Here is a 15,662-nt window from a genome sequence, read left to right on the forward strand (position 1 = left end):
CAACCGTGAACTCGAATATTTTAGCAAATTGGAGAAAACAAGAAATTATGGACTGGCGAACCTCCAAGAATGCTGAATTTGAAGATACTATATTATTACACATAGAAAATTAATACAAATTTCGTTTTATGCAAAAATAACGTGCAAAATATAACAGGAAAACAGGGTAACTATATACAATATACGTTATTGCACACAAACGTTCATTAAATTAGAGAGATAGAGTTCTGAATTTCAGTATGCACAGCAGCAATTTTTGTGTACTATTTCTGAGCAGGATAATTGGTATTTATTAATTTTTATAATAAGTATTTTAAGAAATTTTGTGGTACCAAAATAAAGTGAAACGGGAAAAATACCGTAGCAATAGCGCATAGCAACGCAAAACGACTTTGAAGGTCTCTTTTTTTTTAAGTCCTCGACTGTTCCAAAAGAAAACCGTGAGCCCCATTAACATATTGGTTATAAAAAAGATTCGGCCGGTCGTGTACACCTTCCGATAACAGAGGAATCCCAGCGGACTAATCGATCACTGGAAAACAGATTAAAAGAAAAACACATTTGTCTTCCCATTATTTTGCGGACTTCATCCCGACCCTGCTGTTTTTACTTCGCGGAAAGTGGATATCGGTTAGTGAATTCTTCGAACGGATCAAACATTTGAGCGAAAGGAAATCATATATCATGCGGATTTGTGCGTTAGTATCATTTTTAAATTTATATTTGCTTATAACCGAAAGTGATAAATTGAAAATATATCTGAAGAATTAAAATTGTTTATCCCATTTCGGTTTTTTTAAATTTCTGGTTACACATTGAGTACAGATGATTAACAAATATTGCTTAATGCATATCATGTAACATATGATAACATTTAATAAAGTATAAAAAACTATAAAAAGCCATACGTATAATATTTCACGTTTTATACATTTTTTAATAAGGTTAATTTTCGTTCATTCTTTTTTTAGATTTAATAACACGATTAGTAAATTGCATGAAGATACAAAAAATTTTTTGATGTCATTTAAGGCTTAAACATGTGAATATGTTTTATCAATAGGGAACTTGAATATATTATTTTATTTCTTCAATAAATTTGTTTATGTAAAAAATGACCCATACCAAATATCAAAACTCAAAACCCAATAAGTTGACATAAATAATTCAAGCTGTAACTCCTGACTATTATAATCGTGACGTCATATCGCCGCTTTTCGATACGGCATGTTATAGTGTTATTCTCAGGTTATAAGCCGAGAATTATATCATTTACGTTTATTTTTGGGTCATATAAAGGTGTGTTTGTATTTAATCTACGGTAGTTTGTATTTGTGCTTAGCGTGCTTTACATGATAATAATGGAAGCAACACAAAAACAATATTACAAATCGTGCCATCCTGTTTGAGCACAATCCGTACAGCACCGTCGTCTACCAGAAAATAAAACCGACGGCTTTTTTTGTTAACATTATGTTCAGGTGTCACTTCAGTCTTAACCGTGCAAACATTTTTTAATCTTCTAAAATAAAGAACAGTTTTAAGTTATCATTGTCACTGATACTTGAAAATCAGTATTTAGGTTTCCACTATCGTAAAAAAAATCCTTTTTTTTTTTTTGTTGAATACTTTCTATTTTATTTGATATACCATTTGAATTTTAAAAACTAAAAAACTTTAAGCTGATTATAATATTATATTGGTTTAAAACTAGTGGCTTTGTTTTCTATGAACATACCTTATACCGAGAATCTCAGCGATAGAAAAACTTTTTTGTATGTAAGATGCCACCATAAACATGTCCACTAAAGGTAAATTACCAGATTGACCTTTTAAAAAATCGACTTCGGTCATTTTCACAACTTTCTTTTTGATATTAAGCACAAGATAACCAAAGCAAGCGACACGATCAAGACTAAAATTAAAATTGACGTCACAACCGGTCACAGCCACTGACAGCGCGTTTCAAAAATGATTTAAATTTTACAACTTTTAATTGCTTATATTTGTTACATAAAATTACGAAATTATTTGTATTGTGAACTGTGGTTCTTTTAATAGCATGGACTTACTTTTATAAGCAATTTTCCTTAAATTAAAATTTTGTGCCTTATTTCGCGTGTTTCTCACAAAATTATTGTTTTTTAATGTTTATAACTAGGCTTAACAATAAATAATTTGTTTAATTCTAATTTGTTTATTCATAGCTCGGTACGAAGCTACAAATGAAAAAAAAATGAAGCTTCTATAATAAATTCTCACTAAAATAATGTATTTTTTTCGGTGAAACGAATTTGAAGCATCAACACTCCTCCCCACCGCTGCTCCCTCGATGACTCTGTCATAATAGATAGCACTTTTCAAATCCATTTGCGCTATATCTTTTGTTTTAAAATTTGTCTGAAATTATAGGCTCCATACTCCAAATACCGGAATTTCGATATTTGTATCCGTTACTGATATATTCCATGTGCTCATAGCAAAAAAAAACGTTCTTTTTTGGTAATACAATTACGAGCCTTTAACTCCAATCCAGAAGTTTTGTAAAAACCTTTAATTCTTCTTTTCGCACCTGAGCAACCCTTAGAACGATGACAAACAATTGGTAAACAGTAAAATAAAATTAAACGAATTAATTAACCAAAATTATTAAATATTTTCACTTGAAATTTTACACACTTCGTTTGGTACCCATAGCTACATGTATGAAAAAGTACATCTTTTTAAATTGTCGATAGCCACTTTATATGGGTTTTCTGCAACTCGTATAGTACTATACCAATTTTTACAATATCCGCAAGTTTTGTCTGAAATATTTTTTTTATGATTTCTTATAAAATTACTATGACGCCTCAAGGACTGTCTTCCTCGTACTGCGTCTTTTAACTGTCAATCTACTCCTGATACCTGTTATCTAACTTAATTAACTCGATTTACAGCAATAGAAACATGTACTTATGTACTCGCCCTGCTAGACTGTCACGCCTCTGCATAACTAAAATTAGGCAATCGATCAAAACCAGTTAACATGCAATTTCCATTTAACAGACAGTAAAATATTATGCACACAACCTACGCCGCTTAAACGGATGGATATCTTCCGAACAATTCGCTCCGCTAGCGACGGAGAATGTGAACTTTGGACGTTTCACATTCCTGGTGTGTCTCAAATTATATCGCCTTGATTTTGACATACCCTGTCCCAAAAAGTAATTACTATCTACCAATTGTTACTACGTAAGCTCAACAACTGATAATTTATTCAAACCTAAGGGAGAGAGCAGGTGTGAGTTAGGTAAGAGATCTACCTTATTACTAATTAGTTGTCCTTAGATGCAAAACAAATAGTGAAAAATGTGTACGAAAGTTTAATAAGTAGGGTATTCATCAAACACGATGCCTGCCTTCTGACAAAAACACCCATATGATCGATAGAGGATTTTGTTAACAGTGTATTGTTGAATGATGGAAAGAAGTTGCGATTTTGAATCTCACCGTCTGGAGAATAGCCAACCAGATACAATAAGAACGAAAATATAGTCCGTTTATCACAACCATTCCACCCTTGATATAGTTATTTGTAAAAAGGGATTTAAATACCGCAAAATAGACAAAAGGCAAGTAGTAATGGAATCACACTTGGAGATTTAATTACCTTCAAGAAATTAAAAAGTAAAAATCCTAAAACAAATTGTACTCGTAAGTTACCCAGATGAAACTTGGCACACATCCAAAGGATGCTATAATTCTATAATTCATTGTGGACCAGAAGAGGGATTTACTCGAAACTGTTTAATGATGTCTTCAGAGAGTATTAAGGAGTCTAGACTATCATGAAGATCCAAGTGCAGAACTTTTTGAAAACTTGTTTCAAAATGATTTCTTAAAAAACATTTCAGATAATAGTTTCATTGGAATTGATTACGAATCTATCACAGCCTGTTACATAAATAAATTATATATAAAATTATATTTATTTTAAATCGAGTTACAAAGAAAGGGCAACTTTTGAGCAATATGCCATTGAAAAATAATATGAATGTGATAAATTACCTGGCAGATAGGGCATACTGTTTTACGTCTTCCTCCATATCAATGTATATTCAACCCCATAGAATACTGGTGGCACCAATTGAAATAAAATGAGAGCAGAAAATATTACTCCCACTAATAAATCTAATTAAAAATGTAATTATTAATATCGATTAAATACATTAAGTTTATTTCTTTTTTTTTTATTTTCATTTTTCATCATTTTTTCAGCATATTCCCTTTGAATGTGTTGATGATAATAATTTTGTGTATTACTTGATCAGATTCCCAAAAAAATAAATAATTATTAATTATTGCTGACTGCCGTAATATTAACTCTATGTGGCATAATTTTACTTTTTTTTTTCTCTAGGTGAAGGTTCTTCACACCTTTTTTTTTCTTTTTTATTATTTAATTAACGTAACGTCGAAGCTCGTTGCTATGAGTGTACCTAATGTATCTCATTAGAAGGAATAACTGTATTGTCTAAAATACCTGGTTAAGAACTGGAACATTAAAGATTCTTATATTTGTATATAAAAAACATAGTTGTATAAATTTAGAAGAAATCGTACGCAAATTGCAGATTTGGAGATTAAAATTAACATTTTCAAATTAAAATTTTGGTAAAAATTAATCTAAAGCATTAAAATTGCTTATTTATCATCGTCAAGTAAAACAAAACATTGGTTAATATTTTCCTTAACACGAATAATAATAATAAACAAGTATATACAACATTTTATTAATTAATATAATATAAAAAAAACTAACAAAAATCTGGAAATATATGTGAATAAATAGGCAACACATTTACATTTGATAAATATTTTAAAATGGTTAATTTTCTATTTGGCTCTAATTCATTTTCATCACGATAAATTTTGTCAGTGTAACTAGTAGAAATGACATCTCGGCCTGTGAAACAGGTGAATACATAATTATTTAGGAAATTATTAATAACTTGTATATATTTAATAATAAACATAATATAATATTAAATCTTAAAATTTTATAAGTCGTGCATGTTGATCTGTCGATATACGATATACTTTGAGACACACCATACCACATTCGTTTCACGAAGGCCTGAAATTCGCAGGCCGTTTTTATTGCAATTACCATGCGATACGTCCGGAAATTGTTCGGAAAACCTGGAAAATTTGTCAACAGCGTTGTGGACACAGACTAGGACACCGTCTTCCTAGCGCACGGAGTTCGCTAAGGTCTTGCGCATTGAACATTCTGCGCGTCGTTGTTGTTTTTTCGTCCAAGTCGTGACTCGAGAGGAACCGAGAACAAATTTAAGTGGATGTTTGGAAAACGGGCCACATGTTCATTGATCCTTGCTCGAGAAAAGTTTGATGTATTGATGTAGGGGAGGGAGTTTGGAAAGGGATTATTCTTTAAGTAGCAGAATTGCGTTTTTTTTTTATTTTACGTTTTGCGTTTGCTTCCTGCGGGAAACCGTGTCTGCGGATTGCTACGCTAGTTCTTGAGCTGGTATCTTTCGATTTAATAAGATTAGCGAACAATGATTCGCGCACTTCCGATTTACATTTAGGAAGTTTGCTTACTGAAAGACGCTTTACATAAAAATTCATGTACAGACCAATTAAAAGTTTAATATATAATATAATATAAAAGTATTCATACTATACTGCACGGGATATTGTGAATAGAATAAAAAGCTCTCATAAAGTTTTAGCTCTGGAAGTCATTGACTAATATGACCTTTAAAAATATTTTCATATTTTATAATTGCCGGGAGCTTAAAAGTGCTAAAAATATCCGGATTATGATGTTTTAGTTGGGAGATTATCGAGGGTGATCCACGGAAATGCAATAATACATCACCTTCTATGTCCGAATAAGATACAGTAGTGTATCCAAAAATTAATACTAATGAAATCTAATATTTTATAATTTGCTAAAAAGTGTTGTTCTGTATTTTAATATATTTATTACGATGTTTTTTTAACTGTATGTCTAATGCATTTTGCTTATTGTTTTTTTAAAATTTTATAGATTTTCATTTCATATATTTGCCATATAATAGTTAAGTCTGCTTGTTCTAGTTAAAAATTAAATGACATATCGCATCTAATCTTGTTTAATTCAAAGACTTTTTACTTTGTGATCACCCAGAACAAGCAGGTTTTTCAAATCACACTTATACAAAATGGATAAATAAAATTTCTGCGACGTTGCCACATTTTTCTTTAAATATTTACATGTTTATAAACTTCTTGAAATTCATTAATAAATAAATCAGATAAAATTTGCTCAGCAACTTAATAAGTAATTATATAACTTTTGTACTTTTGTAACTTCAGTCCATTTGAAACCACTTGAGTATGCTCCATTAACAGACGAACAACATGCTTTTAAATTTTGTATGATACTGTTAAAAAAGAAGATTTCTCTTTTTTAGGAATATATGTTATAAACTTTTTTAAAATTCAAAGTATGAATTGAAAAAATTTTCCCCGATAGTTTTATTTACTATTTTCGCAATACTTATGTTATTTACTTTTAACAAATTTATTCAATATTGACTGGTACTTAAACACAATTTATTACATGGTACTTGGTGGCAGGCAGACTTAATTTTTTTTTACATTAAATATATTTTCATGCACTGGAAAAATATAAAATCCTCCCTATACCCACTTATTTTTCGGGATACATTTCCGCAGTTACGTAAACAGTTTTCCGATAATCGTCAAGGATCGCATTTTATCCCTCAACTACACGTTTATCGTCTTCGAAAAGCAACCGAGCTTTATCGGGCATTACGTTATTACTCGCCCAATCCGAAATGCCTTAATATTTTTTGTACCATTATAAAAAAGAAGCACCACCAAATTCAAAAATATCAAATTTCTTTAAATTTTTAATCATACACGCTCATCTGGTCGTTTAGAATTTGGACGCAGAGTCTGGTTGTTTTTGGCATGTTGATAAAATTACCATCCAGCAATTCGGATATAAATATTTATTCATAGAGATCATTGTCCGCTTGCGTGGCAAAATTTACATGAATTAGGGAATGGCTCAATCAAGACCATCTGGGTTGATATATTTGCCCATTGCCCCAAAAAGTTAAAGCTTTTCATTATTTAAGCCAACACCTTTTTCACCACCCCGTGGCGTAACTCTCATATTTCGACCCACAAAAAATTTAAAAAGTTATGCAAAACAAAATTCACATTTCGTTGTTATTAATATCAATTTTGCAAAATCAAGACCATTTGCAAAAAGGGTGACAGTCTCGAATTTAGCAAGCTCGAAGTACTGCAAAAGTCACGTGAGCATAACCTAACCTATCTCCCTGGGTTTCGGCGCATGGAAAAGCCGACTATATCAATTTAAAGTAGCTCGAACTTGCTAGACTGTACCTATATGTGGGGTTCGAAATAAACATCATATTAATAGTACCTTTTGTTCAAAACGAAAAGTGACCATGACTGTGATATGAATAATAAACCCAACAAATATACCAAACGGATTTGGAGGGTTGCAAGACATAATCAAGTTCGAAGCTTAACTTGCTTGGGTTATACCAAAAATTTTTGATTATCGGCGTATAACGACCTGGGTCAAGATGACCGTATATAACTGTAAAATGGTGGAAATCACGTGGCCCAAACGTCATCGAGATCGACATCAAGCCAACGGGTTTCGAAAGAAGCAAATAGAGGCCCGGGGCACGACATACCTTGCAGTCCCAGCAGTGGTGGACGATGGAATAGTTCTGGGCGCAATCGTAGCGCCTGAGGAGGTACGTGTGGGCGCAGGAGGCGCGGGCGGCGTCGTCGTCGGCGTCGAGCAGGTCCTGCAGGAGTCTGTGGCACTCTGGACCACCGTGGAAGGCGGATTCGGGAAGCGCCCGGTCGACCCGGCGCTCGCAGCAGTGGCGCAGCCGGAGGGCGGCGAAGGCGTCGCGACGCCGCCCGGGCGGCATTTCGCGGCTGCACACCTCGTCTTTGTGCGATTCTTGCAGATAATGAAGGCACTGAGTAGTACTGTTAGGGGCGCAGGGCGGGGCGCAGGCTTCGGCTGCTTGGGGGCACGTTGAGGGGCCCGGCGGCAAGGACTCGGCGGCGGCGGCGGCGGTGGCCAGCACGGCGGCGGCCGTCATCAGGAATAGGAGCAGGCCCGGCTGCGGCTGCTGCTTCGGCGGGGCCCGCCGGGGCATTCTGCGGGGCGCTGGGGCTTCACGGGAGCCGGGGGCATCGCTGCGGGCGGCCGGAGGGCCCCCCCTCGCGGCCCCGGGGCCCGCTAGGCCGACGCGCGGGCCCCTCGAGGCCCTCGCTCATGATGCATGCTCGGCGTGGCTCGCGGCGGACTCGCGCATCACATCGCACAACTGCACTGCCGCCGCGCCGGAAGCTGCGGTCGTCTCGTGGGCTCGGCCGCCATCTTGACTGAGCGCGTCTGCGGCCGCCCGGGCCCGGGCGACGCCTCCCGCGCACCCGGTCGATGCCGGCGCGCGCCGGATCCCGAACGCCGACGCTCCGTATCGCAGAGACACCTCTGTGACCAGAGGCCCCAACGTAACCCCGCACGTGACACTGATCGCGAGGTCCCTGTCAAACGGAAAGGATTGTCGCGCGACGATTATCGATTGGCGGCACGGATTTTCCCGACGAGCCCTCATTAATGAAAGTAGAGAACTTCACTGGCTTCTACGAACGAGATACAGTGTATCCAAAAAAAAAAAAAATTAACAAATTCAATTTTAAGTTATTGCAGCCTAATTATTTTATTTGTTTTTTAATTTACTAGTTCAGTTCTTGTATCGAGTGGTTTTTAGGGCGTCCGGTAGCTTTAACTCCAAATAATTATTTTTCACATCATTTGGTGTTTTTTTAACGGTGTATTGTATTTAATATAGCCATTTAGTCGGTAAAACCTGGTTTTGGTGCGAACCTCAGACCTGACACCAAGAGTAAGATCTCTATCAAGCGTAACAAATTATCATCCGACTATTATCGATTGGTAAAACGCGTTTCTCAGATAAGCCTTCTTTAAAGATCTTAGAAACTTTTACCGACTCCCAAAATCCAAATTATTGTGTTTTAACGTTTGTTATGCCAAAAACCTTACGCTTCCTTAAGCAATTTGAATTTTGTTAGAATCTAACCTAATTTTAATATACCAAAGATTTCACAGAGTGATCCACGGAAATGCAGTAATAGATCACCTTTTGCCTCCAAACAAGATACAGTGTATCCAAAATAAATTTAATCATTCAATTTTAAGTTACTACAGCCTAATTATTTTATTTCTTTTTTAATTTACTAGTTGGAGTTCCTGTATCGACTGTTTTTTAGGGCGCCCGGTAGCTTTAACTCCAAATAATAATTCTTCACATCAATTGGTTTTTTTAACTGTGTATATTATTTAATATAGCCATTTAGTCGCTAAAACCTGGTTTTGGTGCAAACCCCAAACCTGACACCAAGAGTAAGATCTCTATCAAGCCAAACGAATTATCATCCCACTATTATCGATTCGTAACACGCATTTCCCAGATAAGCCTTCTTTAAAGTTCTTAGAAACTTTTACCGACTCCTAAAATCAAAATGATTGTGTGTTTTAACGTTTGTTACACCTAAACCTTAGGCTTCCTTAAGAAATTCGAATTTTGTTAGAATCTAACCCAATTTTAATATACCAAAGATTTCCACTAGAGTGAATATCAACAGTGATCCAGGAAAATTCAACAATAGATCACTTTTTAAGTTCGACCAAGATCCAAAATTTATTTTCTTTTAAATTATAACACTCGATTAATTTAAAAGGGACGTCGTATTTTTTAATTTAGTAGAAGCGTCCTTTTTTTGTTGCTCGATATCAAACGGAACGTACTAAATTAGAACACACCTTAAGCCTAAACCTTTTCTAAAGATCGTAAAGACCCTTATGGATATTAGCATGTCACCTATTTTCTATGCAGTTCCACAAACTCATTGGAAAAGCTAGGCACTTAAAAATTGAGTTGTAACCTTAGGATGGTACAATCTCTATTTTTAAAACACTTATGAGATCGCAGCGTTACCACACCTACTCGACCCAAATGCTTTTATAGATATCTTTATCCATATTATTTAGTACTGTTGTTACAAGGTATATGAATTATCCCTACAGAATTTAGCTTCGTCCATCCAGTTAATTGTATTTAAAAAGTTAGAGAAACGATCAGAAATGTTTCAAAAAAATTGAATTCTATTCTATGCTAGGGATTAACGCGAAAATTCAAACCTAAATCTTGGACTGCATTTCTGATCCTTCTTTCAGTTTGTTTCATAATTAATGAAATTTTTTTGTAATTGTTGAAACATTTTCTCGTTGATAGGTAAAATAATTAAATTCTCGAAAACTACAGGGTGATTATATAAATTGATGGTGGAACGGTAAATCCCACAATTTACAAGGTGTTCTTTGGATCAATATATTATCATCGCTTATATAAACTAATTCTCAGAACGGTCCTGCGACCTGTTCACTATCAAAGTCTAATCTGCCATGCAACCTGAATCACCCTATATGACTGCCATACCTATTCATATTGCGCGAATAGAAACACACGAATGCATTGATTTGCTTAAAGGACTTTAGGACCAGAGATATCGTGGGAGAATTGTAAATCATTTTGGACACACCATTACAAGATGGAGAAGACCACAGATCAAATGCTTAGACCAGGTAAACGAACGACATGCGACCAAAAACTTTCTGATTTCTGCAGAACGTGATTACACATGCTTCTGTCAAGAAGAAAACTGGATTATTCTACCCCTATCCTGTAGTCAGAAATGTAACTATTTAACGGTACTTTTTAAGTCTTTGAGAAAAAAAAAGAAAGCAAAATAAACTGCAATAACTTTTATTAAAATTATATACATTTTTGAATAGATGTACTTATATAATGACAATCACGTTGGAATTATTTTCACTTTTTTCAACAAATGAGATGAATATGAAAAATTTATTACACTAAAGGCCTTAAATCTGAAATTATTTTAAAAACCTCTGCTCATCTGTTGTTATCTTTATTGGTAAAGGGAAACTAAACAGTAACTATATCGGGTCGCACTAGTTCTATTTTGGTCATTTCACTTCATAAAACCAAGAGTTATAAGAAAAAATATATTTACATGTTAAATTAATTTTTAACGATACAATTTTATTTCTTGCTGAGATAATTCCAATGACATAATTTTTAACTAACCAAGAAAATATTAAGCGCTTACCTTGAATGGCGGATTTTAAATCCAGAAGCTCAAAATTACAGAACCGTCTTGGGTATTATTTTTCAACTATTTGTAAACTTAAAAACTGAGCACCCCTAACCAATCTTCTAAAAATTCTCCAGTGTTTTATGTATTCCGTTGAAAAAAGTAGGTGAAAACAAAAACAGTACATATCAACTTTTAAAAGGTGGAATATGCTATTCTCTATTAAAAAAAAAGTGTGTATAAACATAGGACCAAAAACGTTCTTTGCTTTCAAGATACAGGGTGTCAAACTTTTAAAAAATATTAATAAAAAAAATGTGTGCTGCTGACTTGACCTATTTCATCATCTTGCAGCAAAACTGTCTTTCCTAAAGTACAGATAACCTTTGTTTTATGAACAAAACATTTAATTTTCACAACAAAATACAGTGAGGAAATTTTTCATCCTAAAAGAATATAAAATTGGTAAAAATATTAGATAGGGTTTCCACCAGGACGGCACTGGACTTGATGCTTTAAACCTGATTAGAGCAAAATTAGTCCCTTACTTCTATAAACAACCTTGCCAAAGTTTACAAAGAATTACTATAACCCCCTAACCAAAAAAGCCCTGGTTTGCCAATTTAAGTATAAATAGGAAATTAGTTACGACCCTTCTGTAATCTTGTAATTTACATAATAAAACCGTTACAAGCAACACTGCTCTGAAAAACAAAAAATCATCTTTTGGCTTGTTATATAGATGCAGAATTTTATCTCGATAGCGAAAACTAAAAAGAGTGAACCCGTTTAAAAGTAGTGATTTCTGAAAAATATGGATTATCAGACTATTGAATAATGATTGTATAAAATATAATATGCTTAACATAGTTCCCTTAAATTATAAAAATAATGGTAGGAATTGACATTATTCGCTAACACCACGAAAAGAATGGGCTTTTATCCTGGAAGCGTTGAGTGAAATTGAAAAACCTAGACGGATTATGTCCTTGTGACCTGAAATTAAATTAAGAACATAAATCAATACTTCAATTTTTGAGCTCATGAAATATTTTTATGGAAACACACTTAGAAAAACCTTTAGTATATTTTACGGTTATGAATGTGCATCTGCAATGATTTTTGATTTTCATTAGAAATTAGAAAAGAAATCAAAAAGTTAATATAAATTTTCTCAAGTCAATGCTCAAAAAAGGCCTGTATATTTTTCTAAAAGAAGAGGAGAAACATCAAAAAATACTTACTTCTCAACAACTACTGCTGGCATCTGTACCAGCTGGACAGGTGACTTGCCATCCTTGAGAGCTTGGGTAAGATTCAAAATTTGGCCGCGCATCACAGACATTTGTCTCTCGTATAGATTTCTATCAAATCCTTTATCTTGCTTAAATAGCAAATACAGATCGTCACATAAATCCTACAATGTTCCGGTGAAAATGATTTTTACACAAGCTGATTATTTTTTACCTGAACAAAATTCATATCCGAGAGAAGTGGCAAAATTAAATCCTTAATTTCTTTACTAAAAGGTATTTTGGCCTGAGACAGCCAAGCCCAGTGATAAGGATATGCTCTCCAACTGTCTGGATGTTTATATGGGAAAGCTAAACCATTATCAATGGCCGCTATTCGAATATCTGGCATGTGAACCACATTCCAATCTGTTGTATCATTGAGATCTACTTGAGCACTTACCGTGTTGCCGTTTGCGATTGTCGGTTGATCATACCTATATACAGGGTGTTTCAAAACTCAAAAAATATAGAGCAAATTTCAGCTATAGCAATCTATAGCTGAAATTTGCTCTATATTTTTTGTTCAATAACAAAAAATAGAAGTTTTTCTAACAAATTGAATAAATTGAGTAATCTAATTACACAAAAACAAAAAATTGTTTGAATTATTTCATTAGAACTGTGATTATATTTTATGGTATAGGAGTGCTTACTTTTCACTTACATAAAATATATTTATTTTAAATAAGTGCGATAGGACACATTTTTAGTTCTTCAATTACAGTATAAACGCAATATTAACATAAATATATAGAAAATTCACTTGTGTTGACAAAATAACAAAATTTTTTAAGATAAATTTAAATAAAAATTTTTAATTATTTAAATTAAACAAAACAAATAAAATTTAATAAAGTGATTGGATTCAACACTTTTTAAGTTCACATATGACTTAAAATTTTTTAAAATTAGAAAAATATTTTAAACTCACTGGTACCTTATTAGCCAATTGTCATTTCCACGATCGGTATTCCTAATGACATAATCCAACACAACAAGCCTTTCAAACTGTAACTGAAATGTTTTTGCTAATGGTGGCGGCAAAGGTTCGGCTTCGAACCGTCTAAGCCAATAATCAGCATCCTTATAATTCTCAACAAACAACTGGAATGATCCAACCTATAAATTAAAAAAATCTGTGAAAACTTTGTGTTTGTGAAGGCTAACATTTTTAAAATTTACATAATGGACATAATTTATACCTTGGGTGGTAATCCTATCCTATTAAATCTAAGACCAACATTAGGAAATTGTTCCATAATTGCCCTCTTCACACGAGCCTTTTGCCTATCTATTCTTAAATAATTAAATGTTTCCGAGACCAACTTTACAACCTATAACAAAGCCTGATATGACAAAAAATTTAAAATGCCAATTATTACTTCTGAGGTAAATGGTACAATATAAACTATACTCACTTTTGTTTTTGGTACAATATTGAGTCCCAATTTTGCATCCACCAAATAGGCAGCTGCTTCTGAAATATAACCTTGATTTGGAATAAGACAAGACCTTCCAAAACAACAAGGACAACATAGTTTGTGCATCCATTTTGTCCATTTTGGATTTAATCTTCCATATGGTTCTTCATCTTTTGGTTTAAAAACGGCGATAATTTTCTAAAATTGATACCTTTTTAAATCTTTATAAAAAAATAGTATTCAGTATTAAAATAATTACCTTACCTGGTAAATAAAATAAAATATGGATCAACAGTCGAATAAAAATAAATATCCAAAATTAGTACAAATTATATACAAGAATTTTTTTTTATGGGTGATTCATATATCTATAGTTTCTTCTATAAAATCCGATAATATAAGGGTTACTTTAAGAAATTTAAATATTACGTCAAATTTTGTTTTCTTTCATATAAAATGAACACCTTTTGGGAATAAAATATATTTCATTAATTTGTTAAATTAAAAATGTGATGACTGAATACAGAAAACAAAAAAAGTACTGTGGTAAGTTTTGTTTTTGAGTTGTGCTTAATATAAAAACCCTATAGGGTTACTTTAGGCAACCAGTATTACAGAAAATTGTTGGAATCAAACCAAAAGCCACAAATTTACTGCTTCAAAAATGTGCTCCCCAAATGATTCACATTAATTCATTTTTGCCTAATTATTAACTACAATTTTATAAACAAATTGTAGCACTTGAAAAACTAGGCATATTGAAAAGGTACAGTTATGGTTACAGATTAAAAATATCTACAAACCCCTGCTGAATTTTTAACAAAATATGATCCGCTGGATCCTTGTGATATCCGCTCTGGAAATATTCCATTATCAATAGCGACTTCTGATTGCCATACCAGCTCGCTGAAACCAGGATCATCTAAAATAAAGAACATACATAATTGCTTTATCATATTTCTGAGAGAAACTAAAATTCTTTCCAAGCAATAAAACCAATACACACCAAAATTATTATGATGTAGCCATGGAATGTATATTAACGAATTGACATTAACAAAAAACCTAACTTAGCAGATACTAAACTAACTATATGGGTTCTTGTAACATACAACTAAATTAAAACATGTTTATTATCACAACTTTTATGCGATGTGTTTACCAGGAAATTGATTATAAGAGACATCAAGCCCCCCTAAGAGAGGCTGTGATTCTCTATTGAGACCTGGGGAATCCAAATTGGTATCAAAGGTAACTTCTGGGACTAATGGAACGTCTTCGCTCTCGCTACAGATGGTTAAGGCACCATGAGATTCGTTTACACCGGTGTTTACTAAAATTGCCGTACTTTCACTAGCACTCATCACCCAAAAAAAATATTTCTACCCGATAACATTTATCTGTTGCTTGATCTTATGCAAAAATTTATTAAAATTACAGATCATACCCCAACTTAACTTTCTTGAAAAATAACTTAATTTGACTAGAATTTACAGGAAGTTTGGTAAAATTGCTTATTGCAACATAGTGTCGTTTAAACTCAGGAAAAACCAAGGCCCTGACACTTATTTGATTATAAAATTCGACATAAAGAATTACACGAGAACCAAAAAACCACAGAATACTCAAAAAACAAATGTCATAATCCAAATTAACCAAGTCGACA

General features: G+C 33.6%; 2 protein-coding genes across 3 annotated transcripts in view; both read right to left on the reverse strand.

Moving 5' to 3' along the window:
- The window catches only part of LOC132696486 (uncharacterized), a 94,055-nt gene extending 85,597 nt beyond the window's left edge, over positions 1-8,458 (reverse strand). The window contains exon 1 of the mRNA XM_060661330.1: positions 7,755-8,458. Coding sequence (XP_060517313.1) covers positions 7,755-8,234 — 480 coding nt within the window. The 5' untranslated portion in view covers positions 8,235-8,458. The remainder of the gene's footprint in view (positions 1-7,754) is intronic.
- A 2,460-nt stretch (positions 8,459-10,918) lies between these two features.
- On the reverse strand, positions 10,919-15,640 carry LOC132696810 (phosphatidylinositol 4-kinase type 2-alpha). Of its 2 annotated transcripts, XM_060661857.1 has the most exons (9): positions 15,383-15,640; positions 15,159-15,329; positions 14,800-14,918; positions 13,994-14,194; positions 13,778-13,909; positions 13,513-13,694; positions 12,748-13,009; positions 12,525-12,697; positions 10,919-12,276 (listed from the first exon to the last, which is right to left on the reverse strand). In XM_060661857.1, exons 1-9 carry the CDS (start codon positions 15,390-15,392, stop codon positions 12,195-12,197), a joined length of 1,332 nt encoding a protein of 443 aa, XP_060517840.1. In that variant the 5' UTR covers positions 15,393-15,640; the 3' UTR covers positions 10,919-12,194. The 2 variants fall into 2 exon arrangements, with proteins under 2 accessions (XP_060517840.1, XP_060517839.1); XM_060661856.1 differs by having other exon boundaries at positions 15,159-15,638.
- Between the last annotated feature and the right edge of the window lie 22 nt (positions 15,641-15,662).

Source organism: Cylas formicarius, unplaced genomic scaffold (genome assembly GCF_029955315.1).
Source record: "Cylas formicarius isolate icCylForm1 unplaced genomic scaffold, icCylForm1.1 PGA_scaffold_1__22_contigs__length_36826433, whole genome shotgun sequence".
In the NCBI taxonomy this organism is placed as follows: domain Eukaryota; kingdom Metazoa; phylum Arthropoda; class Insecta; order Coleoptera; family Brentidae; genus Cylas; species Cylas formicarius.